This window comes from Juglans regia, chromosome 6 (assembly GCF_001411555.2).
Source record: "Juglans regia cultivar Chandler chromosome 6, Walnut 2.0, whole genome shotgun sequence".
NCBI classification, from domain to species: Eukaryota; Viridiplantae; Streptophyta; class Magnoliopsida; order Fagales; family Juglandaceae; genus Juglans; species Juglans regia.
Window position 1 is genome coordinate 29,272,531 of NC_049906.1, and position 27,639 is coordinate 29,300,169.

The 27,639-nt window shown below is 36.8% G+C and overlaps 4 protein-coding genes across 4 annotated transcripts; 3 read left to right on the forward strand and 1 right to left on the reverse strand.

The window, feature by feature from the left end:
* Positions 1–5,848: 5,848 nt before the first annotated feature.
* Positions 5,849–7,066, forward strand: LOC108984197. Its single transcript, XM_018956076.1, has one exon. It carries the CDS (start codon positions 5,849–5,851, stop codon positions 7,064–7,066), a length of 1,218 nt encoding a protein of 405 aa, XP_018811621.1.
* A 447-nt stretch (positions 7,067–7,513) lies between these two features.
* On the forward strand, positions 7,514–8,689 carry LOC108984198. The gene has a single exon (XM_018956077.2). The coding sequence runs from the start codon at positions 7,514–7,516 to the stop codon at positions 8,687–8,689; it is 1,176 nt and encodes a 391-aa protein (XP_018811622.1).
* Positions 8,690–17,657: 8,968 nt separating this feature from the next.
* Positions 17,658–19,196, reverse strand: LOC108984200. The gene has a single exon (XM_035690748.1). It carries the CDS (start codon positions 19,194–19,196, stop codon positions 17,658–17,660), a length of 1,539 nt encoding a protein of 512 aa, XP_035546641.1.
* A 5,468-nt stretch (positions 19,197–24,664) lies between these two features.
* On the forward strand, positions 24,665–26,017 carry LOC108984201 (UPF0481 protein At3g47200-like). The gene has a single exon (XM_018956080.1). It carries the CDS (start codon positions 24,665–24,667, stop codon positions 26,015–26,017), a length of 1,353 nt encoding a protein of 450 aa, XP_018811625.1.
* Positions 26,018–27,639: the final 1,622 nt, after the last annotated feature.

Genomic DNA, 27,639 nt, shown 5'->3' on the forward strand with positions numbered 1-27,639 from the left:
AGAAACTGTCAAATTCTTGAAATACCCTTCAATTTTTGGAGCTCCAATAAGGGCAATCTCGGTGTCTACGGAAAGCCAGGAGAAAACCCTACAACTTTCATGTTAAAGCCTTGGCCAAAAAGAAATATTTTCAGAGAGGAAACGGCACATCAAGCAGAAGGTCGAAAATCTGCAAAATTAGAGTTCATCAACGATTTAGATTCTCGATCTATATACAATTTCCTTTTTAACTTTTTCATCTTCTCTTTGTATAGTTTTCACTATGAATTCCAAAATTATTATGGTTTGTTTTGATTCGATTATGAACTAATTTATATTGCTATGGCTACAATATACCCTCTCCTTGACAATTCTGAATCTTATTTCTATATGATCATAATTTTATCGTTCCTTTTGAGCATACATCAGTAAGTTTAATACTTTCCATTATCTGGCCATTAGTTGTGCATGTTAATTTGAAAGATGATGCATGAAGTTTAACTTCATATGATGTATGCCATGAATTGAACGAAAGACAAGAATGCGCCAACGTGATTTGTGTGACTTTTATGTGAAATATTATTCATCTTAAAGTACTCAAATGCTTTTAAATTCGCATAGACATAACGCGGGTTATCGTATGTTGAGTAATTATAATTCTACTTGAGTGAGGGTCTTAAATAAGTTATAACATTTCACCGTTAAACAAGATGATAATTGATTGATTGTATGGTTAGAATTTGGGATTGGATTGGTTAGGTGAGTTGGATGCCTTAGTGTTTTCTTCTTTGGTGAAATCTTCTTATTTTCAAGTGTTTGGTCAATTCTTCATTTGTTGATTTAATTTAATTTGCTGTTATTTTTCAAATTCAAAATCCAACACTTTTCTTGATTTTCAAATAACTTAGAATTAGAATAATTTCAATAGTTAATAGGTAAATAGTCCTCGTGGGTTTGACAGCGTTCTTATCATTATATGACTTGGTATGATTTCAAGCACTTGCGAAATTTCACAACAGCAGACACCCCTAGTAGTGCCTCGATCTCTGCACTGGCTTACAAAAGTTATATATACAGTAATTAAAGCATATATTTTAATCAAATTATTTTATTTTTTAGATATATATTACTTAAATTGAGCATTAAATGTGGTATTTAATTTGATAAAATACCTTGTTATGGGTTTGGTGATGTTGGCCCACTATTGACGGCAGGTGAACCACGCGGGAAGTCAGTAATGAATGAGAATGATGCACGTGTTGCCTTGCGTTTGGGAGGCATATCTATTTGAAATTGTAACAAATTATTATTCGAACAAACGTCATGGATATTTATATATAAGAATGATACTTACAAAAATATCTATCTGAAATTCATTCATTATTAATTTTGTTGGACCAGTCGCTCTCATCCTCACTAGACACTTCAGTTCATTCATCTTCTTTCGACATTTTACACTCAATTACTTCGGGTTGAACATCTTCTTTACGCAATGGGACCATGGCATATTGGTTTAGATCAACAAATAGATTGATGCCTAATTCGTTTTCTTGATACGCTTTTTCATTTGTTGGACTATCAACTTCTTCATGTGGTTTGTCTGCCTCTAGAATGTAATCATATACATTTCTTAGTGTAAACTTCTCCACTACCTGCCATGGGTTCCTGTACTCCAAATCATCTAAATAAAAAACTTGATTTGCTTGGCAAGCGAATTACATTTAATACATCTTGCACATGGTATAAGGACATCTCACTAATTACATTTAAGCAACCAGATCATATATCCCCCACGTATTTTAACGCTATGATATCTTCCACAATTATGTAAAAGTCAATGTTATCATCCACATGGCTTCCTTCGACTACGACCCCACAATTTTGAGTTTTACTATATCATTCTCTGTCAGTTGTGTGAAATCTATAGAAATTTATATCCACACACCAAATATCCTGAGTATTGGATGGCTCGCCTAGACGAACCACAAGCCAGAACATACAGTTCTGGTGAGATTTCTTTTAGATTTTCACCATATTTTAATACAACCTACATCAATAAATATTATTATAGTTATGTCAATGTTAGACAGAAAAAGTGGAATTTAGTAGTATGAAGTTCGTATTATAAGATGAGGCTTTATTGCAATACCATATGTTCAAACCACGAGGCGAATTCCTCTTTGTGCATCTTTCCTACATCAGTTACAACATTCATGGGAAGTAGTTGTATATGTTCATTGTGCATGTTCATGTGAACTATTAATTTGCAACAATTAATACTATATTATTATACATGAACTTAAATTAGATACTATTTATTTAGAGGATCATCACTAACCTCAAGTAGTAGTCAATCTCTGCACAGTTAGTCAACATATACTATCGAGCTTTTTCAAACTCTTATCCACATAGGTCATAGCCCCCTTGTGCGCTTATGGGACACACGGTCTGGAAAAATACAAAAAATGCCGATGAGACTCCCAGTTGTCCACCTTCAGAATTTTGATCCGGTCTCATAAATCTAGTATCAACCCTACAGAAATACATTGAACAAATGTATGCCATTCATTTCAATGTATGCTCTACAATCAAATCTTCTGCACAAGTTTATTCTCTACAGATCGCTTAAGTTTTTCCAAAAGCCGTTCAATAGGATACATCCATCTATACTGAACTAGGCCAGCGACTAGTGCCTCACGAGGTAGGTGCACAATAAAATGAACCCTTACATCAAAGAATGAACGCAAGTACAAACTCTCCAATTTGCACAATACCACTGCAATGTCAGCTTCCATTTTTAAAAAATGCATTAACTTTTAACATTCTACTACAAATGTCCTTGAAAAATCCATGTAATTCTGTGAGAGTTGACGAACATCTCAAGTAAGCTTTCTACACACACCACTCGACAACAAACACTGCAAAAATACATGACAGTCGTGACTTTTAAGACCAGTTATCTTCCAATCATGTGTTTGAACATAACAAATCTTGACATGTTTGAAACATAGTCATCTGGTAATTTGATTGTCATGAACCAATCATAGAATTTCATTCTCTCATCATTTAAAAATATATACCATCCAATTGGCATATAGGCTGATGACCCATTATATTGCAAATGCAATTCGAGTCTTATCCCTAACTCCTTTAAATCCTTACAACAATTAGTTGTATCTTTTGTCTTCCTTTCTCTTGACATCAAAATGCCTAATATATGCTCATATATATTTTTTTCAATGTGCATAATATCTAAATTGTAGCAAAGTGTTAAGGTAGACCAGTATGACAACTTGAAAAAAATATTTTTTTTTTGTCCAATTCAACTCCGCTACTTGTTGTTTTCTCTTTTGAACTCTTGTATATTTCCCAAATCTATTTTTTGAAGCATCCCCCAACTACGCGATAATATCATTCCCAGAAAATTATGGTGGTGATGACCTGCGCTCAGCTTTTCCATCAAACACGCTTTATTTGAACACCATCTATGATCATGTGGTAAATATCAATAGTGTCCCATGAAACATAATTTACTACCATTTGTCAACTATTGAAACTGTGTGTCTTTATTGCAAATAGAATAAGTCGTTTTACCTTTTGTGCTCCACCCAGACAAGTTTCCATATGCTTGGAAATCATTTATTGTTCACATCACTACAGCATGCATCTTGAACTCCAGCGACGAGGCTACATCATATGTACTGAGACCTTGATCCCACAACTCTTTCAGCTCTACAATCAGTAGTTGCAGATATACATATAATTCGTTTCTTGGTGACCTTGGCCATGATATTAGTAGAGTTATCAAAAAATACGGATCATTCATACACTTCTAATGTGGCAAGTTATATGGCATTAATGTGACAGACCAAGTACTATGAGAAGTACTCATGTTGCCAAATGGATTAAAACCATCCGTTGCTAAACCAAGACATACATTGCTAGGTTCTTTGGCAAACCATAGATATTCGACGTCAAATTTCTTCCATTGTAAGGAATCTGCAAGATGCGAGAGGAAGCTTTCATTTTGGACTCTTTCTGTGTGATGTCAAGACATATCTTTCGCAATCAATAGGGACGTAAACAATATTTGAAGTTGAGGAATCAACGAAAACTGGCTTAACACTTTTTGGGGTACATTATGCTTATCAGATGTCCATCTGAACTCATGACACACTGGACATGAATCAAATTCTGCATATTGCTCTCAGAAGTAAACACAATCATTTTTACAATCATGGATGATATTATAATCAAATCCTAGCTCTCTTTATTTGCTTCGCTTCATAAAAATTACGAGGTACTACATTATTCTGAGAGAGAGTCTTTTTAAAAAATTCTAGCAACATGTTGATGGTCTTGGCAGAAATACGACAAATAGATTTAATATGGAGTAACCTCATTGTGAAAGATAACTTGCTATGACGGGCGCACCCCTCGTACAACTCTCATTGTGAATTTTCCTACAGTCTTCCAAAGTTTCTATGTCCTTCAAATGATTGTGTAGATGTTCCTTCTTTATCCCTCATCCCAAATATTCATGCATCCAGTTCACCTAACATCTCAGTCATATCCTCTCCATTATTATCACTGTCATCAGAAGCATCCATATTAATGTCGTCCAAGTCGATATCGTTAGCTTCCTCCATTTGATTGGACTAACTGCTAAATCTAACTCTTTTTGGAAATAGTTCGTTATGTAAGACCCAAGGTGAGTATTTAGGATCAATTACATTTACAAATAAATGATCATCCACTACCACCAAATTATAAGAACTAAGATTTTTGCACTTATTGCATGAACATCTTATAAATCCTCGACTGTCAACACTAATGTTAGCAAACTCTATAAAAAAATTCACCTCATGTGCACACTCCTTATAGTCTCGCCCAAGTCTATCTTCCAATAGCATCTAACTCTTATTCATTGTATTTTCGTTACTCATCAATTGTCTATCAAAAAAATCCAATTCATGGGATAAACACTATTAAGAGTATATTCATACTTGTTTACCATCTATTTTATAAGATAGTTGGGTCATATTCCATTTGAGAGACTATCATCTATATCGCATATGTACTCAGTCGAAAACTCTAATGTTAGTAAAAAGTTATGCACATTTTCCGTACAATTCTCCAAGTATGCTAGCCACAATAAGTTGTCAACCCTACTCATGGGCCGAGAAACTTACGGACCACATACTCAAAGAATGTAAGGAAATGTTGAACCAAAATTTTAATTGACTAATAGAAGAGTTTAAACTGAATATATCTGTCATATCGATGATAGAATCCCAAACTATCAATTTTGGACAATTTAAGAGTTATACCCAAACATTCGTTATGAGAATATTTGGTCCAAACTCTTGAACGGGTCCAAGGTTCAACTACATATGAAAACAACTAATATATTCGGCACCTAAATAGTAAACCAACTCCTACAATTATTAAATTTGAAATTAAATCACATTTCAAATTACAAATACATTGCAAAATCACATTACAAATCACAAATATTATTATTTTATAAGTATTAATTCTTAATTTAAGTGCAAAATAATTTTTAATTAAATATTTTATAAGTATTAATTTTAATTTAAGTATTAATAATTCTTATGTTTATTATATTTTAAATATTAATTTTAATTTAAGTATTAATAATTGTTATGTTTATTATATTTTAAGTTTTAATTTTAATTAAAGAGCAAATTATATTTTAAGTATACATTATAGATGCATATTTCAATAGGATACATTTCACATGGGATTGCATAAACACAAATATACCAACTTCATTATTTTTTTTTCTCTCTAAGTGAGGATTAGGGTTATTGCTCATTTTTCTACGTAGCCTTCAACGGTTGGCTACATGGCAGCCATAGATGGAGCCACTGGTTGGACCTCCTTCGCCGAACTAGTGGCTGCCGTCCCCCAGCCCATTCCAGAGATGATGCTGCTGCCCCGCCTTCTAAAAGTCCTTGATGGGGAGGTTTACTTCCAGTTCTTGCGTGAAGAGATTATCAAGTCTGCCGAGTCCTTCCGCTTCTCGGTGGTCCTCAAGTTCTTGAAGCAACGGCCCTCATTGGATGTTGTCCGCTGTTTCATACACAATCATTGGGGTCTCTCAACCACCCCGGTTGTCTCTTCCATGCGCAGACTGCGTAACGTATTTGTATGCATGGCTAATGAAGTTGACTTCACGAAAGCACTGTCGAGGGACGTTTGCGAGATCAACGGAAGCTTTTATCGCGTGTTTCGTTGGACACCAGAATTCATAGAGGATGATGAGCCCTCTCGTGTTCCGGTATGGCTTTCCCTCCTGGGCCTTCCCCCAAACTTTTATAGTGAAGCGTTTCTGACCATTCTCATGGCCCCTATTGGGACCTTTATTCGGCGGGATAATCCGACTCGGTGTGCCACGAGAACGGATGGTGCAAGACTGTGTGTGGAGGTTGACGAGGCTAAAGAGCCTTTATCGCACTTCTGGATTGGTGCTCCAGGTCTGCCTTTGAGTAGGAAACAGCAAGTGGTCTATGAGACGCCCCCTGCCTACTGCTGTAAGTGCCGGATGCAAGGACACAATAAATCCACATGCCGTGTTGAGAAGGGTGGAAAGCTGGGCAAGGTTCGTGTCGACAGGAAAGAAGGGTCGGATATGGGTGCGTCTGGGGCATCGACTGAAGGGCAGGTCACAGTTCCGTTGGTAGAGAATGATCCGATATCTGACTGTGGGGACCAGAAGTGCACTGAGACAGTGAATGGGGAGATTAGTGGTGGTGAGCCTGAGGGGGAGATTTCGGGTGCAGTCGTGGTTGGGAAGACTGTCGACGTGGTGCTAAGTGCAGTAGAGCTGGACCCAAGTGCAGCTGGGTCTGATCCGTCGATCATGGAGCAGGTATTGATTGAAACTGAGGTTGAGAAGGTGTTGATTGAGAATGAGGTTGAGAAGGTGAATGACAATGTAATTGTTGTTATGGAAAATATGGTGCTACTATCTACGGGACATGAAGAACAAGGTACATCAGGACAAATGGGCCCCCAAAAAGAATCAGTTTCTGTTGCTATGGAGGGATGCAGTGAAAACTAGGAGGAGGATGTGGAGGTTCTGGTAGAAGACTGTGCGGAAGATAGTCTGAGTTTGGAGGATGTTGCTTCTGAGCCAGAGTTAGAATTACAACCTCAAGTATTTCTGCAGGAGAAAGATTATATGACGGAGTCTGAGGCCATTGAAGGTAAAAGAAAATACAAGAAAAAAAGTTTTGTTAAGATGAGAAGTTCTTCTCGGGTTCTTGCCCGAGTTCCTAACCTTCCTCAATGATTGAATCAATTTTTGTATGGAACATTAGGGAAGTTGGGACTTCAAAGGATAGACTAAAAAAAATTGATTGGAAAGTTGAAACCGAAAATAGTAGCTCTTTTGGAACCTTTTCAAAATCTGGAAGTTGCTAGGAGATTAGCTCAATCTTTACATTTTGATAATTTTGTTTCTAATGAGGTTGAAGGGGGAAAAATATGGATTTTTTGGGATGGCTCAATGTCGGTAAATTTGTTTCGTATGGGTGAACAATATATTTCTCTTAGAGTGGGTGATGGTGTTGAGCAATTTTTATTAAATGTGATATATGCTAAGTGTACAAGAGCTGATAGATGCAGATTGTGGGATGAACTTTGTGCTCAGTCTATGGGCTTACAGCTGTGCATGTATGTGGGGGACTTCAACATCATTCGGAATGATTCCGAGAGATGTGGGGGTAGGCCAAGGCTTCTTGGAGCCATGGAGGATTTTAATAATTGGATTCAGCAGGGGGGTTTGATTCAAATGGCTTCAAAGGGAAGTGTCTTCTCTTGGTGTAATGGGCAGCATGGTCTTGCTCGCTCTTGGGCATGGCTGGATCATGTTTTGATTGAAGTATCTTTTCTTTCGGTTTTTCCTAATGCTATTTGTTCTTATTTGTCAAGATCTACTTCGGATCATGCTCCTATGTGTATTGAGTTCAAGCAAGATCTGTTTTCCTATGGCCCTGCCCCTTTTAGGTTCCAACAGATGTGGGTGGAACATCAAAATTTTCTGGATTGTGTTCGGCAAGCTTGGGAATCTCGATCGGGTGGTTCAGCCATTCAAAATCTTATTATGAAGCTTAAACAGACTAAAGTTGCTTTGTGTGCTTGGAACAAAAGGGTTTTTGGGCATACGGTGAGTCATATTGTTACCCTTGAGGAAAGGGTCGAGGAGCTTGAATTAAAGCTTCAATTACATTGGGAAGAAGATATTGATCGAGAGCTTCAGGGGGCTATTTTAGATTTAGCAATTTGGAGGCATCGGGAAGAAATTAGATTGTCTCAAATGGCCAAGCTAAAATGGAAAGTGGATGGGGATCGGAATTCAAAATTTTTTCATGCTTGTTTAGCTAATAAAAGGCGAAAGAGGGTTCTTGAGATGTGTTCAAATGAGGTGGTTTATACGTCTCCAGAGTCTATACATCAAGGGGCGGTTGATTATTTTTCAAACTTCCTTCAGGGGGTGTCGCCAGTTGAGAATCCAAACCTTGAGGGGCTTATTGATTCAGTTATCTCTGGGGAGGAGAATGCCTCTTTGGTTCGTGCGCCTTCCTTGGATGAGGTTTTGATGCTTTATCTTCTATTTCTGTTAATAGTGCTCCTGGTCCTGATGGTTTTGGCTCTGGGTTCTATAAAAGCTATTGGGAGGTAGTTAAAAATGATGAGGGGAATGTTGTGTCAGAGTTCTTTGTTTCCATGTATCTTCCAAAATTTTTCATGGCTTCTTATTTGGTTCTTATTCCAAAGGTGGATGCTCCAACAGGTTTTGATAAGTTCCGTCCCATTAGTCTTTGCTCTGTTTTTTATAAAATTTGCTCTAAAATAATTGTGAATCGTTTGACTAGTTTGTTGCCAAAATTGGTTTCCTTGGAACAAGGCGCTTTTATCCCGGGTCGAAGTTTCTATGAGAACATTAGTCTTACGCAGGAAATGGTTCACTCCATCAACAAAAGTAATCACGGTGGCAATATTATGTTGAAAGTAGACATGGCAACAGCATATGATCGTGTTGATTGTAATTTCTTGATAAGGGTTATGAAGAGTTTTGGATTCTCGGCCCAATTTTGTGATCTGATTTTTTTCTGTATATCTAGCCCATGGTATTCGGTTATGATGAATGGGACAACAAAAGGCTTTTTACCTGGTGGCCGTGGTCTTCGACAAGGTGATCATTTATCTCCCTATTTGTTTATTATTCAGCAGGAGATTCTTTCCAGGTTGATCCACCGTAGTGTGGTTGAGAATAGATTTGGGCATTTTCATCAGGCCCGAGGTACGCCTATTATTTCTCATTTAATGTATGCTGATAATGTGGTTATTTTTTCTAATGGAAGTCAAAGATCGGTCCGGATGCTCCAAAGTATCTTGAATCAATATGAAAGATGGTCGGGTCAGGCCATTAATAAACAAAAGTCCGCCCTATATTGTTCGAATAAAATCTCTTCTACTCGCAAGCGTCATCTTCTTCGGAGTACAGGTTTTGTGGAGGGGCATTTCCCTTTTCGATACCTTGGAGTTCCCATTATTTTGGGGTGTCTAAAAATTTTAGACCTTGAATGCATGATCGATAAAGTGAGACAAAAATTAAGTGGTTGGAAAATGCGGCTGCTATCTTCTGGAGGGAAATTAATTTTATTACGTCATGTCATTTCTAGTATGGCCCTTCACCTTTTTGCTGTTTTACAGGTCCCTCAAGCAGTAATTAATAAGATCCATCAGCTGATGAGTTCTTTCTTTTGGGGTGAATCTAATGGGAAAGATAAAAAAAAAAAATGGGTGGCTTGGAAAACTATTTGTAGTCCTGTGACGGAATGCGGGCTGGGGTTGAGGCATTTCATGGACAATCAGATATCTCTACATATGAGGTTAGCTTGGAATCTTTTGCAAGGTAACTCTCTCTGGGCAAATTTTTTTAAGGCTAAATATGTGGGTTTGAAACCATGGTTACTTATTGATGTTGATAAAGGCTCCAGATTTTGGAGAATGGTTGCTCGTTGTGTTCCTTTGATTTTGAATAATACTAAATGGAGAGTTAAAGATGGTGACATTTTTTTTTGGTATGATAAATGGAGGCACAATGGTCCTTTGTGCAATGAAAGGCCGATTGTGGGTCACCCTTTGCTAAAAATTAAAGAGTGTTGGTTGTTTGATAATTGGGATGTTAATCTCCTAGAGAATTTGGTCGGATTAGAGAATGTGGATGATATTGTTGCCTCTTTATCGGGGCAAAATTCGGGAAAAGATGTTCTAGTTTGGACTCCATCTGAGACAGGTATGTTTTCTACCAAATCTGCTTGGCATTATATTCGAGTCAGAGGTTCAAGATTGGACTAGCATTCTTGGATTTGGCATAAAAATGTTTCTCTAAAAATGTCTATTCATTTTTGGAAGGTTTGGCATAGGGCTTTGAGTGTTGATGACAGACTGCGTCGTGTTGGCATTCCTATTGTTTCCAAATGTGATTGTTGTATTGCAGAACATTATGAAGACATTAATCACGTTCTCATTGAGGGAGATTTTCCAAAACAGATATGGTCCTTTTTCGGTAACCTTTTTGGACTTCCGGTTGGCAGTAACTGGAAGTTGCATGTCTCCTCTTGGTTCAGGCGTGCTCAGACTAATTCTCAGGTAGGTATTATTATTGGTTTATTACCTGTCATCATTACTTGGAGAATTTGAAGAAGGCGTTGTCTAGCTCGAATGGAGGGCAAAGTGGAAGCTCAAGATGCGGTCATTAAATCCATTTGTATTTGGATTGGTACTCTTTGTCAGAAAGTTGAAAATCCTCATAGTTTATCCCGATATGATGCCATGATTCTTGAGGCCTTACAGATTCAACCGGTCCCGTTAAAGGTAAGGCGATGCAAATTAGTCAAGTGGCATAAACCACCTTCAGGGTGGGTTAAATTGAATACAGATGATACTAGTCTTGGGAACCCAGGTGCTAGTGGTATTGGTGGAGTTATTCGAAATGAGCAGGGTCGGCTTATGCAGGCTTTTGCATCTCCTATTGGTCATGGCACAAATAATAAAGTAGAGTTATTAGCGCTCCTAACTGGTTTGCGACTTTGCAGATCTCTCCATATTCTGAATGTGATTGTAGAGGTTGATTCTTTGGTGATTATCTCTTGGTGGAATAGGGGGAGATGTGGGATTTGGTACCTGGAGGATTATTGGGAGGAAATTGTTAGCTTGGCTCAAGTAATTACTTGTCGGTTTCAACACGTGTTACGAGAAGGAAATAAGATGACGGATTGGTTGGCAAAGGAGGGTGCAAATGGCTTCGATTTGAACTTCACTAATAATTCTATTTTGCCTCGGGTCCTTAGAGGTTTATTGCGTTTGGATTTGTCTGGTATTCCATCATTAAGATGTCGGTGAGTTTCTTTGATATTAGTAGTTTTTTTTGTGGTCTCTTTTAAAGTCTTGTTTTGTTGTAACTCCTTTATAGGATTATTTTTTGTTGTTCATTGCGTTACGTTTGTTGGTTGGGTTTAGTCTTTGATTGTAACCACGGTATTCCTCCGCCATAAGTGAGGGCTTATTAATAAAATTGGGACAGGGTCACTATTGGACATGTGACTTCCGGCTCTTCGAAAAAAAAAAAAAAACAAATATGCCAACTTCTAAATCTAATTAATTTAAAAATATAAATTATTAAATAAGTAAAAATTAGAAATCTTACCTCAAAGTTTTGTTATCCAATAAAAATATGAATCCACATTGCCTACATATGCATAAAACATATTATGAGAAAACCATAAATCAAATTCAATAAACCAAATATAAAGCAACTCGAAATATAAAAAAAGTGAATAATAAAAACTAATAAAAAAACATGATTTTCGTTTTTTAATTTGTAAGAACAATTAAGAAAATTGATATTGCTAATTGGAGAAAAATTAATTTTTTTCAAAAGTTAAACTTATTTTTTCTTTTCGATTTCAGAGCCATAATCACGCATGGCGCACTACTTTTAGAAATGAAATTAGTTTTTCAGAATTAATATTAATTTGGTTTCAATTACAAAACAATAATATTTACGTAATTTCTCTAGCTATAAGCTGTAGGCTTATTGATACACCCATCACATCATTAATTATAACGTGGAAGTCTCCATTAATATTTACGTTTTTACTGTAATTATAATAAATCTCGTAATTAAGCTAAATGTAAATGCAAATCAAAATTCTATACCATTCTACATATTTGTATAATTATTATTTACATCTATTGAATATTTTATGAATACTTTCTTGATCGTCCCACGTTGAATACTTAGGTCTCGTTTGGTTGGAAGATTTAGTTAAGATCAATTCAGTTCAATCTGCATTTAAATGTTGAGCTCAACTCAGCTCAGTTCTTTACAAACAATAATGAGTTGAGTAGTGAAAGAATTATATGGGGTCTATCTAACTAAGTTTAAACAATATTTGAATATTAAGATGAGTTTAGTAAATTTTATGAGAAGTTAAAAAAAGTTGTGGTTCTCACGTTTAAAGATGTGTTAAGTTAAAAAAGGCTGTAGGTCCTATGTGTAAGGAGGTTTTGAGTTGAGATGAGTTTAGTAATTTGAGAGTTTTGTGTTTGGATATTAGACTCAGCATTAAAATTAGACTAATTAGCTCAGCTGATCTCAACTGAGTTTTGCAACCAAATGCAGTCTCAATCTAATTTTAATCTGAGTTTAACATCCAAACACCTAACTTTCAAATTACTAAATTCATTTCAACTCAAAACCTACTCATACTTGGGACCCATAACTCTTTTCAACTCAACACATTTTTCACATAGAACCTACAATCTTTTTCAATTTTTCATAAATAGTACTAAACTCAACTTAGTATCCAAACACATCTAAATTTATTTTAGATGGACCCACATAACTCATTTTATGCACTCAACTCACTACTATTCATAAATAACTCAACTCAATTCAACTTAGCTTAACATCCAAACGTAACCTTAAACTCTGTCGCAACTTCCACTCTTGCTAGGCCTAAGTAGACTTTGCACTTAGGTATTTAGAATACATTACTACTATTCATTAGTTTATTATTATTTTTCACTTAATTTTCGCTACTATTAATTACTATTCAATATTCTATCATTAATTTTTTATTACTATTTATAGAATACCTGACTACCCAAACACAATCTTATAAAAGCTTGCCAGTGGCACCTCCTCATGGACCCTTTTTCTTTTCATTTTTCTTTTAAAATTTTATTACGAGGAAGCATTTGAGAGGTAGTTTTAATAATTTTATTTAACGATTATATCACACAATATTTATATTGCATAATTTAATTTAAAAGATAATTTAAAAAAAATTCTACTTGAAAACCTTAGATTATTAATTTAATTGGATAGTTTAGTGTAGAAATTGTTTTGGAATGGAATAAACAAAAGGCCAAAATGTGATTTTAGCCAAATTTTAAGTTTACGTACACCTTTTTTTTTTTTTTTTTTATAACCAATGATTCGTTTATTAATTTCAAATAATAAAGTCCTTACAAGACATTGTTTCTATCAAGCCATACAGCTTGTGATACAAAATAAGGACAAGAGCCCCACCACATTACAATATCCTCAACATTCCATGCATTTCTTGCTAATTGGTGAGCTGCTACATTACCCATCCGGTTGACATGTAAAATCTGAACTTCTAGAAAACCCCTCATCATACGACGAATATCATTTATAAGAAATGCAAAATCTGTGAGAAAAACAGTTTGGGATTGCAATGCATTAACAAGAAGCAAAAAATCTATTTCCAACACCAATTTTGGAACACCCCATTGAGCACAAAACTGTAAACCCCTCAGCAAAGCACTTGCCTCAATAAATTCGGGAGAAACAACATCACCTTCTAACTTACTACAAGCAGCAACCACGTCTCCTTTTCCATCCCGAAGTATAATCCCAATACCTGCCCTATGTTGATCAGGAAATATAGCACCATCCACATTTAATTTCAGGAAGCCCGGTGGGGGTGGAGACCAACTAAGCACCTTAGTTACTTGCTTACTAACCCCATCAAAAACTTGCACCTGTTTGTAAGCTGATTGCATAGAAAGGGCGTTATTAATCATAGCTGTACAAGGATGCACCACCTTTTCATACAAAAACTGGTTCCTTCGGTACCATAAAGCCCAGCAAATAACAAAAAATGTAGTAAGCATTTCAAGATCACCCTTATCTCTAATATACAGCACCACATCCCAAAAAGATAAAGGGGAGTGTAAAGTTTGCAAGGAAGGTAAATACTGCATATACACATCATGAATTATAGGACAAAAAAATAATGCATAGGCTGTATCTTCAGAACACAGACTGCAAAAAACACATCTATCCTCATCTTTTATCTTCCTTTGTCTCAAATTCTGGAAAGTAGGCAAGTAATCGTGGCATGCCCTCCATGCAAAAATCTTCATTTTATGGGGAATCTTCAATTGCCATAAGGACTTCAGAACTTCAAAATTTGTTCACCTCTGGACCCCTCACCTAGAATCTGAGAGGCTTCCCTTTGTAAGACCTTATAACCACTCTTAACGGAGTAAGAACCACTTCGTTCCGGAGTCCAAAACCAAGAGACTTCTTCAGATAAACAGATATTAATTTTCAGAATCAGATTTGCCAACCTTGGATCAAAGAGAGCTCTAACCACATCAATCTTCCACCAACCTATTCTTTCCTCAATTAATTCATGAACCAACAAAGTATCATTATTCAGTTGCTCCATAGCTCCCTGGACCTCATCACGGCCACAACCCGGGATCCAAGAGTCGAGAGCAACTCTAATACTGCGACCATTTCCCACTCTCCACATACAACCAGATTTTAACAAAGGCAAAGCACTAAAAATACCCTTCCAAACATAAGAAGCATTAATATCAATCTTGGCCTCAAACAAACTATAATTTGGAAAGTACCTTGCTTTAAACACTCGATAGATGAGAGAATTCTGTTGTGTAAGAAGCCGCCAACCTTGTTTAGCAAGTAGAGCCAAGTTGAAATCACTAAGTTTCTTGAAACCCAAACCACCCCGAAATTTAGGAGCACAAAGTTTCTCCCAACTAGCCCAATGAATTTTCTTGCCTTGAGTTTGGTTACCCCACCAAAACCGAGCCATCATCATCTCTAACTCATGACACAAAGACTTGGGAAATAAAAAGCAACTCATAGCATAAGTCGGTAGTGACATAGCTACTGCTTTGACCAAAACTTGTCTACCTCCTTGGGAAATCAGATTCCTTTTCCACACTTGAAGTTTTTGCCACAACCGATGTTTAATACCAGAAAAAGTCCGCGTTTTGATCTTCCAACCATGGGTGGTAGCCCCAAATATTTTTCATACTGCTGTGTAGAACTTCCACCCCAAAGCTGCATAATTTCTGTTTTCAAGCCCTCATCCACATTTTTGCTAAAAACCATAGAAGTCTTCTCTTTATTGATACACTGCCCTGAGGCCTTCTCATAGTCATCCAAGAGAAGCTGGATCTTTTCATTAGTACCAATATCAGCTCTACAAAAGATAACACTATCATCCGCAAATAACAAATGATTGACTCTTGGTCCCCCTCTACAAATTCTAACCCCCTCAACCATGCCTGGACCATCATGCCTCTTTAGCAAACTAATCAAACCTTCAGTACATAGAAGAAAAAGATAGGGAGACAATGGATCGCCCTGTCTAAGCCCTCTACTCGGAATAATATTCCCTGTTGGACTCCCATTCACAAGAACTGAAAAAGAAACAGTGGAGACACATTTCATTATAAGATCTATCACTTTTTGTGCAAAACCAAGAGCCCCCATGAGTCTTTCTAAATAACACCACTCCACCCTATCATACGCCTTGCTCATATCAAGTTTTATAGACATTAAACCCTTTTTTCCAATTCTCTTGTTCCGAAGATAATGCAATAGTTCATAAGCCGCTAAAACATTGTCCGTAATCTGCCTACCAAGGACAAAAGCACATTGGGATTCCGAAATAACCAAAGGCAGAATTTGTTTTAGTCTATTCGCAATAACTTTAGACATGATCTTATAAAGAACATTGCAAAGGCTAATAGGACGGAAATCAACAACTTTAATAGAGTCGGGCTTCTTAGGAATCAAAGTAATAAAAGTGTGATTTACCTCTCTCGGAAAACTTCCAGAATTTAAAGCATTTAGCACAGCTTCAATTACTGATTTACCCATCACCCCCCAATATTTTTGGAAAAAAATAGGGGCATTCCATCGGGGCACGGAGCCTTGGAAGGGTGCATTTGCTTAATAGCAGCCTCCACTTCAGCTGCCTCATAAGGTCTAGTTAAGTCATCATTCATTAAACCAGTAACTTTGCACTCCACCCCTGATAAAACAACATCTACTTCAATCTAATCTGCAGCTGTGAATAGCCTCTGAAAGTACTCCACGATCAGTTCAGTCATCTGCTCACCACTCTTCCAAACACCCCTACCATCTTGTAGCTGTAAAATTTTATTCTTCCTTCTTCTTGTTGTAGCTTTAGAATGAAAATATCGGGAATTACTATCCCCTTCTTTAAGCCACAAGACTCGGGAGCGTTGTTTCCACATAAGCTCGTCCCTCTCCAACCACTTTTGAACATCATCACGTGCAGCTTTATGGAGTGACATCGACTGACAAGTTGGATCCGCTTCTTCAATATTCTGTAATCTCAATTTTGCACTAGCAAGCTCTCTTTGAACATGACCAAAAGATCTTTGATTCCATCTTTTCAATTCAGTAGCACACTTTGAAATACAACCCATGACTTGATGTATAGACTTAGGAACAGCTCCCTCTTCTCCCCTCCACTCCCTTTCAATGATGGCAGCACAATCCTTTTCACCCACCCACATAGCCTCAAACCGAAAAGGTTTAACTCCACCCCTTCTATTTAAGCCTCCCAGAGTATCTAACCAAATGGGAACATGATCCGAATAAGCTGCTCCTCCATGTTGGATTGTTAAATTCGGAAAAACAGAGCACCATCCCAAATTGGCTAGAAAACGATCCAACCTTTCACTAATAACACCTTCACCCTCACGTCTATTACACCAAGTAAACGGAACACCAACAAAACCCAAATCTCTGAGATGCCCCTCCTCTAAGACTGATCTGAAACCATGCATCAAACTCTCATTTCTCAATCTCCCTCCACATTTCTCTTCATGATTAAGGATCTCATTAAAATCACCAAACACCAACCAAGGACTCACAATCTGGTGTCCCAAAGATTTTAGCAGAGCCCACACTGCCTCCCTTCTACTCGAATCCGAATGCCCATACACACCCGTACAGAAATAAGGACTCCCATCCACATTGGAATTTCGAATTTCAAAATGAATATGATGCATAGAGAAATTAATAACAGACAAACATAAATCTTCTTTCCAAAGCAAAGCTAACCCACCACTACGACCCAAACAATCAACTACAAAGCAATTGGAAAAGCCAAGCTTAAACTTACAATAGTCCCACTGCCGAGAGGTTAAGCGGGTTTCTTGTAAGAAAATTATATCGGGATCTTCCTTCGTAAGCATATCATGAAGAGTACGAATACCTCGTGGGTTCCCAAGCCCACGAGGATTCCAGCTCAGGATTTTCATGGTGTCTGGCGGGGCTGTGCAATAGCCGCCGCCGATATCGCAAGGGGAGAATCGGATACATGTACCTTTTTGTGCGGGCGTCCTGCATCCGCTTTGATAGAGGGCAACTTCCATTTACGGGTACCAACTACTGCTTTCTTCGGAGAGAAACTCAATGGCCGATTGGAAATTCCACCAGCTGCTGCAAATTCTCCAACAGCTTCGTCGAAGGAGATTGCCTTTGTGTGAAATTGAATAGTACCCACCCGTGCCTTAGAATTAGAATTAGGCGTGCAGCAGTTTGGCCCTTTAGTTAATTCTGCAGCCTCTTTTGTGGGCTTCCGCCCTCGTTCCTGCGTATGCGGGCCTGGGTGCCGAACACCAACTTCAGTGGATCCAAGGCTAGGGCCCAAGCCCATTTCTGAACTCTTAACAATCGGAACATCCACCAGATGGTCTTCGTTTATAGCGGGAGTTACGCTTCCTCCCACTCTCTCCGAATTCGACGTGTCCCCTGATCCCACTCTTCCTTTATCCATTTTCGCATTACCCTCATGAGCAACTACTGGAGAATCCAAAGAAAACAACTTCTCCACAAACACCGGACCCATGTTCTTCTCCCCCACAGTCACACGTTCGGTTATGGATGCACCTTCCCGTAAAGGAAGATTCCCCACCAACTCAGCAGTTGCACCTTCGTTCACCGGCGGAACAGACACTCCCTTAGCAGGCTCAACCGCCATAGGCTGCGGTGGATCTGCATTTCGGCTTCCCTCTTTACTTCGAGCCCCGGCTCCCACTTGCCACCCGCGTTTAGGAGACGAAAAGCCTGCGCGAAGCCAAGCTCCATAAGGCAGTTGATCAATCTCTGCATTGACTGAAATAAATTCCGCACATTCACGTAAAGAATGACCCAATAATCCACACTGGTAGCAAAAATCAGGGAGCCTTTCATAAACCAAACGAACCCAGCAGTAATTTTCATCCCCCAGTTTCAGTTTCTTCCTACGTTGAAGTGGTGTTGAAATATCTAAGAGCACCCGTACGCGCATGAACTCACCCCATTCAAACTCCCCCTTAGCGAGATCAACCTCCAGGAATTCTCCAATCAAGCTGCCAATTAATTTCCCCACATAAGAGTTCCGAGCCATCAGTGGTAAATCATAAATCCTCACCCAGAAAGGGACATGAACAATTGTTAGACCCTTAGCCTGCACCAAACCATCAAATTCCTTCAAAAGCACTAACTGTTTGTCAAACGCCCAAGGGCCCTCACGTAAGACCTTCACTTTATCTTTCACATCCTCAAACTCTGCTAGACTGAAATCTGAATTCAGATCACGAATCTTAACGCCTTTAACTGTTCTCCATACTTTCCTCATTGTTTGTTTAAACACTTCATGGTTATAGTGCTTCCTAGTAAGCAACTGCATAATCAAGCAATTCTCCCCACTAGACAGAACTTCCTCAACGTGATTAATGTCCACCACCACTTCTTCAGATTCCTTCTCAGTAAGAGAAAGACTAGCATACTGCTCCTCCAAAACGTCAATCATCTTTCCACCAAGCTTGTACCAAGACGAGGAAAAGAAAACTCTACTCTGAGTGCAGAGAGAGTTAAAAAGATCATGGTACTTACTTAAACAGGATTTCCGTTTCATTTGAATAATTAATAGTCGTTTACGTACACTTATTCCAATTGCAAATGTACAAATAATTAATGTATTTATACATCAACTTACAAACAACATAACTCCACATAATTTTCCATTCATCGTTAGCGTTAAGTTCTATAATCTATCAATGATTATTTAATCATGTTGGGCCTAGATCATGGCCACATGCTTGATGGTGATCTTCACCATCAAGCATGTGGCCATGCACCTGATCTATAGGATTTGGCTCCAGACCGCAGGAGCTCACAAGATTCTTGGATGTTGCGCGGCAAAAGATCGAGGTACTAGATGAGGTAGAGGCACCAAGAAATTGATGATCTATTCTCTCATTAGTATAAGATGAAGATACAAATGCGGTAATAAGAAGAGTAGCAAGAGGAAAGGATGCGCTAGGAGCTACAAAAGCAAGTGCATAAAAAAATATTGATGGCACAATATATTTAAAAATAGATCCATCTGATGGAAGATTAATCAAAGACTTTAATAGATATAGAATTATAAATACATCGATTTTGGGGTCTTTGTTTAAGAGTAGATCTATTTCTAGTACTTCATATTTGTATTGACTTTCTAAGTCTTTGTTTAGGTGTCTATCTGTTTTTGATGTTGTTCATTGGCAATTTGGCTGGCAAAGTCTTTGTTTACATTGAATTACTCCTAAAAGAACGGTTACATTTTAAAAAAAAATGCTTGGTTTATAAAGAAATTCTATAGAAATAAATTTATTGCTTTTTGTGATATATTGGATTACAAAGTTTTTTTTTTTTTTTATTGCAAAATAGATTTGACATATTACATTAAGTGAAGTTAGTTTGCATATTTATTTTTTAAAATATCCTTGTAAACCCTTATACTTCTCTTGAAATAAACAAAAAGTAAATAAAAAATGAAAAGCGACCGTTTCTAGTCAAAACTAACTAAGCAAATTTTAAATAGAGTGTGTCTACGTACAATCACCCAAACTTAGTCCCCGCGTACACTTCTTGCATGGCCTCTGTTGAAGTCAATTGCAATGACAAAAGTTGCATTCCCTTTCTCCCGAGTTAGACTGCGTTGCATGAAATTTCTCTTTGATTTCAAGTTGCAACTCTATTAGCTGGTGTCGACTGGATCTCCTCTCTTCCAGCACCGTCGATTTTCAGGTCTCTCTTTGAGTGCGGTCAGCACAACTTTCCTCCTCCCCACTCTCATCATCGGTCCTCCCTATAGCTCTCATCACATATTTGCTACCGCACCTCCTACCACGAGTAGTGCTCCTTGTGAGAGAATTCATCATCATGGTTCTGCAAGTTCTTTGCTATTGAAGGAGAGTTCGTTGTGAGAAAGTTCTTCATCAGTAGCCAAGAGAGTGTGTAGCTGAAGTATAGAGTTGACTACAACAGCTTCTCCTGTCTTAACTCCTAAAGAAACACAAACTAGAAAAAGGAATGAATTGGCTTATACACACTCTTGTGGTTTAGCCGTGCTTTTTATTTATAATGATTAATCAGTGCTGGGTTCAATGAATACTTTGTTACATTCAGAAAGAAACAAAACAACAAAAATAGAACCCAAGAACATATTTATGGCTCTTCTTCTTGTGATGAATTTCATCATTTTTCCTTATGTTTATCCTTATCTCTTTGTTGCTTTGCTTCGGTAGAGTTTGAGATGGATTATGTTTCAATAACTCCCAAACTTTCAAGATTAAAATTCACTGCATTGAATCGCCATTGCAGGAGGCAAGTTGGGAGTTATGCTCAAGGCCAATATCGACATTCTCAATTCTACTGGTAGCCACATGGTAAGCATCATAGGCTCGAAGAAGATGTATCAAATACAAATGCTTCTCCTCAGTTTTCAGCTCCTTGCGCCAGCGATATGGTGATCCTAATCCAGAGATAGTGCCATCCACGGAATGAAGGATGAAGAAGTTTGAGAAGATCCATGTTCAGCTCCAGTCATATCCAACTGAGAACGAACTTTGTACCCAAATAAAATGAGTCGTTTCATTGCCTCCTCCTCAGTTCCATGCTTTTAATGAAATGACTCGTCTCATCGCCCCTCCTCCATGCCAAGTCTTGTGCGAGGACTCCCCAACAAGATTGCATTTAGAATTTTCCTTAAATATACCATGATTTCTTTGCACTCTCAAGGTACATAGTCACACATGCACTCACATGCACACACGCACGACACATACATAGGCACATATTTGTGCATGTGTGTATGCTTCCTTACCTAACCATGTGTCTCCACAATAAAAAAATTACTTATTTGTGACTAGTTAATTCCAGTGAAATAATTATTTACAATTAAAATTAGTTGTGAATAGTCTTTTGGTTGCAATAAATTGGTCACAAAAGTCCATTTTTCTTGTAGTCCTCGGAGTTAAACAAGTTTTACTAAGTCAATGCAATATTAATGGTCGACTCCTAATTGATATTATAGCATAATATAATCAACTCCAACAAATTAATTTATTTTCTATAATGTGCTATATCTAAGACACAAATATGCATGGTTAGCCATGAGTAATTAGCTAGGTAATTATGGAAAACCGTACGTACTATTTATTTGATTGAGTTAATTTTAATTTATTCTTATATAAAAAAGTCGAAAAAATTATTTTATAAAATAATTCAATTTCCAATAAACCTTTAAAATTTTACTATGAGACTCTTAAATTATAATTTGTATATTTCTTGCAATATACTACTATGTACATCTCTCCTACAAAACGCTTGTTCGTCATAAGCGCTTGACATGGCTAATACGGAATGGTCTAATTTGCAAGAATTTTTTAAACGAATATTTATTAGATAATCTTAAAGTATGGACATGATTTTCATTATGTTAAAATATATTGCATTATTAAGATCTTTGTAGAGTGAGTGAAACAATGTCGTTCCTCTTAAAGTGGAACGACATCTTTTTAATTATGTGTTTTTAAAAATATATATATATATATATATCGGAGTTCGGAACCCATCTGGGCTCCAACTCTGAACTCCGCCTCCAACTCTATCAGAGTTGGAGCGTTGTCTAAATTCAGTCGGAGTCGAAATCTTAGAAATTTTGCCCACCCTTGAAAGCAATGTTGGTTGCCAAATTACCTTGTGAGCCTCACACCTTTGCCCAAAGTATGTCAGATCCTAAATGGTTTGTTGCTATGGAAAGTGAATTCCAGACCTTGCAGGAAAATGGAACTTGGTCCCTCTATCCACGACCACAAGATAGAAATGTTATAAGAAATAAATTGGTATTTAAGCTGAAGCAAAAACCTGATGGCACCATTGAAAGGTCTAAGGCTAGATTAGTAGCCAAAGGGTTTGAGCAGTGAGATGGAATTGACTACATAGACACCTTTAACGCTGTTGTTAAGCCTTCTACAATTCAACTTTTATTATCCCTTGTTGTCACCAATGGTTGGCCAATTAAGCAACTTGATGTATTCAATGCTTTCTTGCATGGATACCTAAATGACGAAGTATTTATGGAGCAACCTATTGGGTTCATTGACAAAAAGCTACCTAATCATGTGTGTAAACTCACCAAGGCTCTCTATGGGCTTAAGCAAGCTCTTTGTGCTTGGTTTCATAGGTTAACTCAATCTCTTCTTAACCTTGGATTTACAGGTTCCTTGGTTGACAACTCATTTTTTATGCTTCATCAATCTAATGTTCATTTCTTCATTCTAATTTATGTGGATGATATTATTGTCATAGAAACTAATTTAACTAGGATTATTGAGTTAATTGGCAGCCTACAAACTGAGTTCATAATGAAATATCTTAGTGACTTGCCCTACTTCCTTGGCATCCATGTTCATTGAGATGACAAGGGGAAACACTAGATATAAATCACTACATAGTTTATATATGATAGTATTAGTGTAATATCATGCATATATCATATATCACTATATATATATATAGAGGATATATCACCATTATATCATCGCTAAATGAAATAGTGATAAACGTGAATAACTAAATGAGCCCTTCAAGTTTGTGTCAAGTTCTCAACTTTTATTTGTGAGTACTCTTCATACTCGTATAGCCTAGGCCTTACGAAGCCAAAATTTATGCAGAGGGGGCGAAGGATATATAAAAATTTGTATATGATAAAAAGTAACATGAATATTACTTAAAAGTGTCCATAACTATATAGTTAGTTTCAAGTTTGAATGTAAAATAGAAAATAAAAATATTTAATATGACGTGCAATTGATCTTAACATTTCATTAACTATACAATTAAAACTATTTTATTTATATGTTTTAAATATTAATTAAAAAATTTATTTTTCCTCTTTAAAAATTAAAAAAAAAATCCTCAATTGTCCAAAAACCTATAAGAAACCTTATTATTTCTTAGACACTTCAAAATTTTTGCTCTAAAAATCTTTAATTAGAAGTAAAAATTCATATGTTAAAAGAATTTTTAAATATTTTTCATTTGGGTCTCCTTCAAACCATCTCTTATATATATGTTTTTATATAACTTATCTTTTTAATACATAATTTATCTTTTTACACTCCTAACACTTTTCCGTTATTAACTTGGGTAGTTAATTGATAGATATATTGATAATATGCTTTATTTTAAATTATAATTATAATATATTTTTATAGTGGAGTCCACATTTGAACTTGTGCGAAATTTGCGCATCTCAACTAATTAATTTCTACAAACATTACTCGTCTCTAGGAGTGGGGTTTTTTTATTTTAAACTCAGACGTTGAACTCTAACACATGATTTTTTTAATAATAAATGTTTGCAACTAGCCACGTGCCAAATTATATATTCACGAGTATTTAATTAACGTGAAGTTAACGCAACAAATTATATCAATAAATAATTATGGCGGGCCCTCCTTTGATTCCTACACCTCAATTGTTTTTTTTTTTTTTTTTTTTTGGGGGGGGGTTTATAAATACACATAACCCAACGCCCTATTTATTTGAAAGTACTTCAAGAGTACGTATAGAGTTCAAAGTGAGAACATGGATCCCCTCTTCTGTATAATCTGAGTGTCGACGGATAAAGCTGCTTGGACTTGTTGATCTTTAATTTGTATCCAGGTTCAAAAATCTCTCTTCCTCAATCTCATCAATATTCTGAAGTTCATTTCATTCTTAATTTCTTGCTTATCTTAGATTCTTAGCATTCATTCAACACGATATCTGTCATTCTCTGTTTTTAACTAAATGGCATTAAGTTTGGACGTACTTTGCTTTTTCTTTTTTTCATTTTTAAAAATAAATGGCCTAATTAAGATGAAGATATTTTCAAAGCATATATCGATCCTTCAATTATATATCAGATCTCCTCCTTACTGGCCATTTATATATGTTGGTAGATCGATGGGAGAATCAGCAAGTCATCAGGAACTACTTCAAGATCACGAAGGGAATATTGCCAATTCGTTGATGAAAGAAAATGAACATGATCTGTTGGCAAATGCAATCACAAAAACTTTAGAAAGCTTAAAGCCGCTCCTAGAATCACCTGGAATTTGTATCTACAAGGTACCAGATCCCCTTCGCTATTCGAACGAAGAAGCTTACACTCCTCAGGTTATCTCAATAGGGCCGTTTCACCGTGAAAATAAAAAATTGCAGGCCATGGAAAAGTTTAAATTGAGATATCTCAAGAGTTTCATGAAGGAACGAGCTACCGCGATAAACTTGGAGGATTTGGTGAGCACTATAAAAGCTGCTGAAGAAAGTGTCCGTGAATGTTATTCAGAGACTTTTCAGAGTATATGTAGTGATGATTTTGTGGAAATGATCCTGCTGGATTCGATTTTCATTATTGAGTTTTTCTTGAGAAACTTGCCTAGGAAGGACTGGATGCCATCTGACCAATTAGCAACATTAAAGCCATGGCTGCGGAGTGGGATGGAGTTGGACTTTATGTTACTTGAAAATCAACTTCCTTTCTTTATTATTCAAAAAATATATGAGATTACGGTACTTGCATCTTTCCCAACATCGTACCCATCCTTCATTGACCTTACCTTTCAGCTGTTTTCTCGTTACAACCTTCAAAATAAGTCTCCCTGTGCCGAGTTGAATATACTGCACTTTGCTGACTTGGTTAGATTCTTTTGCCTACCTCCTCCTGAAAGGCAACAAGAGAGAGGTAAGAAACTACTTAAGGAAATGCACTCTGCAACCCAGTTGGCTGAGGTTGGATTGAAGTTTAAATGGGTGGACATTTCAAGCAAATGCTCACAGCTCGACCTAAAATTTACAAATGATGGAGTGCTGCATATCCCACGCTTTGACTGGAACAATACTTCAGAGCTCTATGCTCGAAACCTCATTGCTATTGAGCAATGTCACTATCCTGATCATGCATATGTTACTGATTATTATATCCTGTTACGTTACCTAATCAAAACTGGCAAAGACGTAGATTTACTTGTTCGAGAGGAGATCATCACTGACTGGCTAGATGACACGAATTCAACGACTTTTGTTAGCAAGCTGTGCGGCAACATCGTATATTCATCCATGAACGCTAACTATCATAGTATAGGTGAAGATTTGAGCAAATTCTATAAAACCCGTGTGAGTTATTTTCAGATTTTGTGGGCTACCTTGAAACGTGATTATTTTCGCACGCCTTGGATGGGCGCTTCTACCATAGCCGCTGTTATCTTGTTGGTGCTTACTGTCATACAAACTGGATGCTCTCTCTCTTCGCTATAGCAGGTATATATGAAGCTTCTGTAATTCAAATATTATTTTATTTTTTGTGCTTTTGCACTCGAGGAATTCTTTTTGTTTGCCAGGAAAATTTACTGCAACATATACAATCCCTGTGATTTAGTTCATTATTTTTCAAACTGATACCCAGGCGTAGGTAAAGAGGTAGAACAGTATGAGGGCTCGTTCCGGCTAATTGGTGCATGTGAAGAAGAGGTATACAATAAATACATGCACTTTTCAGGGTGTCGTCGAAGTAAGCAACAGCAGCAAATCCAAGAGACAAGGAGTGGTTCATGCGTAATAGGCGCGGAGTCCAAGACACGTTCCTGTTGCATGCAAGAAGTTTAGGAAGTCTAGCTTTTATGATTGTCTGTTAATTGCTTTTGAAGACACCACTTTTTCATTCAGCCACATCCTTACAATTAAGTGATCTAAAGTCTAATATTCATAATATATACTTGAGCGAGTCTTGCATGCGGCATGGTGATCTATCTATTGTTATATTGTTATTTTAATGCATTAGTAGTTTTGCTGTCCAACAAATCATGTTTCACTACTCTAGTACTACTGGACACTATATATATACCACGATCATTCTTTATTCCCCCCTTTGCATTAATGATATTTAGTTTAATTTTAAATTGAGTCTAACATCTGAACACACAACTGATCTCAAATCGTTAAATACATCTTAACTCAAAACCTTTTTACATGTAGAATCCACAACATTTTTCAACTCAACACATCTTTATACACAGGACTCACAACCTTTTTTCAAGTTCTCATAAATACATATAAACTCATCTTAGGTGGGCCTATAAAACTCACTCTACTATCTCAACTCACTATTATTAATAAAGAACTCAACTCATCTCGAGTCAGCTCAACATCCAAACGGTGCTTAACTTGTAACACTCCGTTCCCAGAGGTCCGGAGAGTTAGCTCTTAATACTTAAAATTAACTTAAATAACACAACTATAAACTCTAGAAAATCCCATAAAATATTAATACACTTAATCAAACCAAAAATCTAAGTTCCTCCATGGCGACAATAAAGAAATCCCTAATAACATAAATTAAAAACTCTCCAAAACTTGAAATTATCCTTAACTCATCAGATAAAAAATAACCGAAAATAAAATCAGTTTACTAACAATGACTCTCAAATAAGCACTTGTATCCTCAGGTATTATTCCACTTCGATCATCACACCTTGCTAAAAATTTCTACTCTTGTTCTCCAATTGAACCATCAAAATTATCTGAAAAATATATGGAGATAAGGGGTGAGTTATCAACAACTCAGTAAGCAGAGAACATATACTAGTGTATAAACATGAGCATTTATAGAAATCAAAATGTAGAACAAAACATTTTCATTTTCAGAGTGCGGAAGCAGAACATGTTATCAAAATATCAGAGTGAAGATTTAGAAATAATTTCATTCAAAATATTCTTTGGCATAACATAAAAGATCATCATCATCATCAGAACATCATATCAGAACAGAGGCCATGTATAATCCCCGTGGTAGGGTTGTGCATCTGCGGATAGCCAAGCAGAACATGAAACACTCTGTCACCAAGGTGTGCACTCAAACAGAGACCACTACTATAACCCGT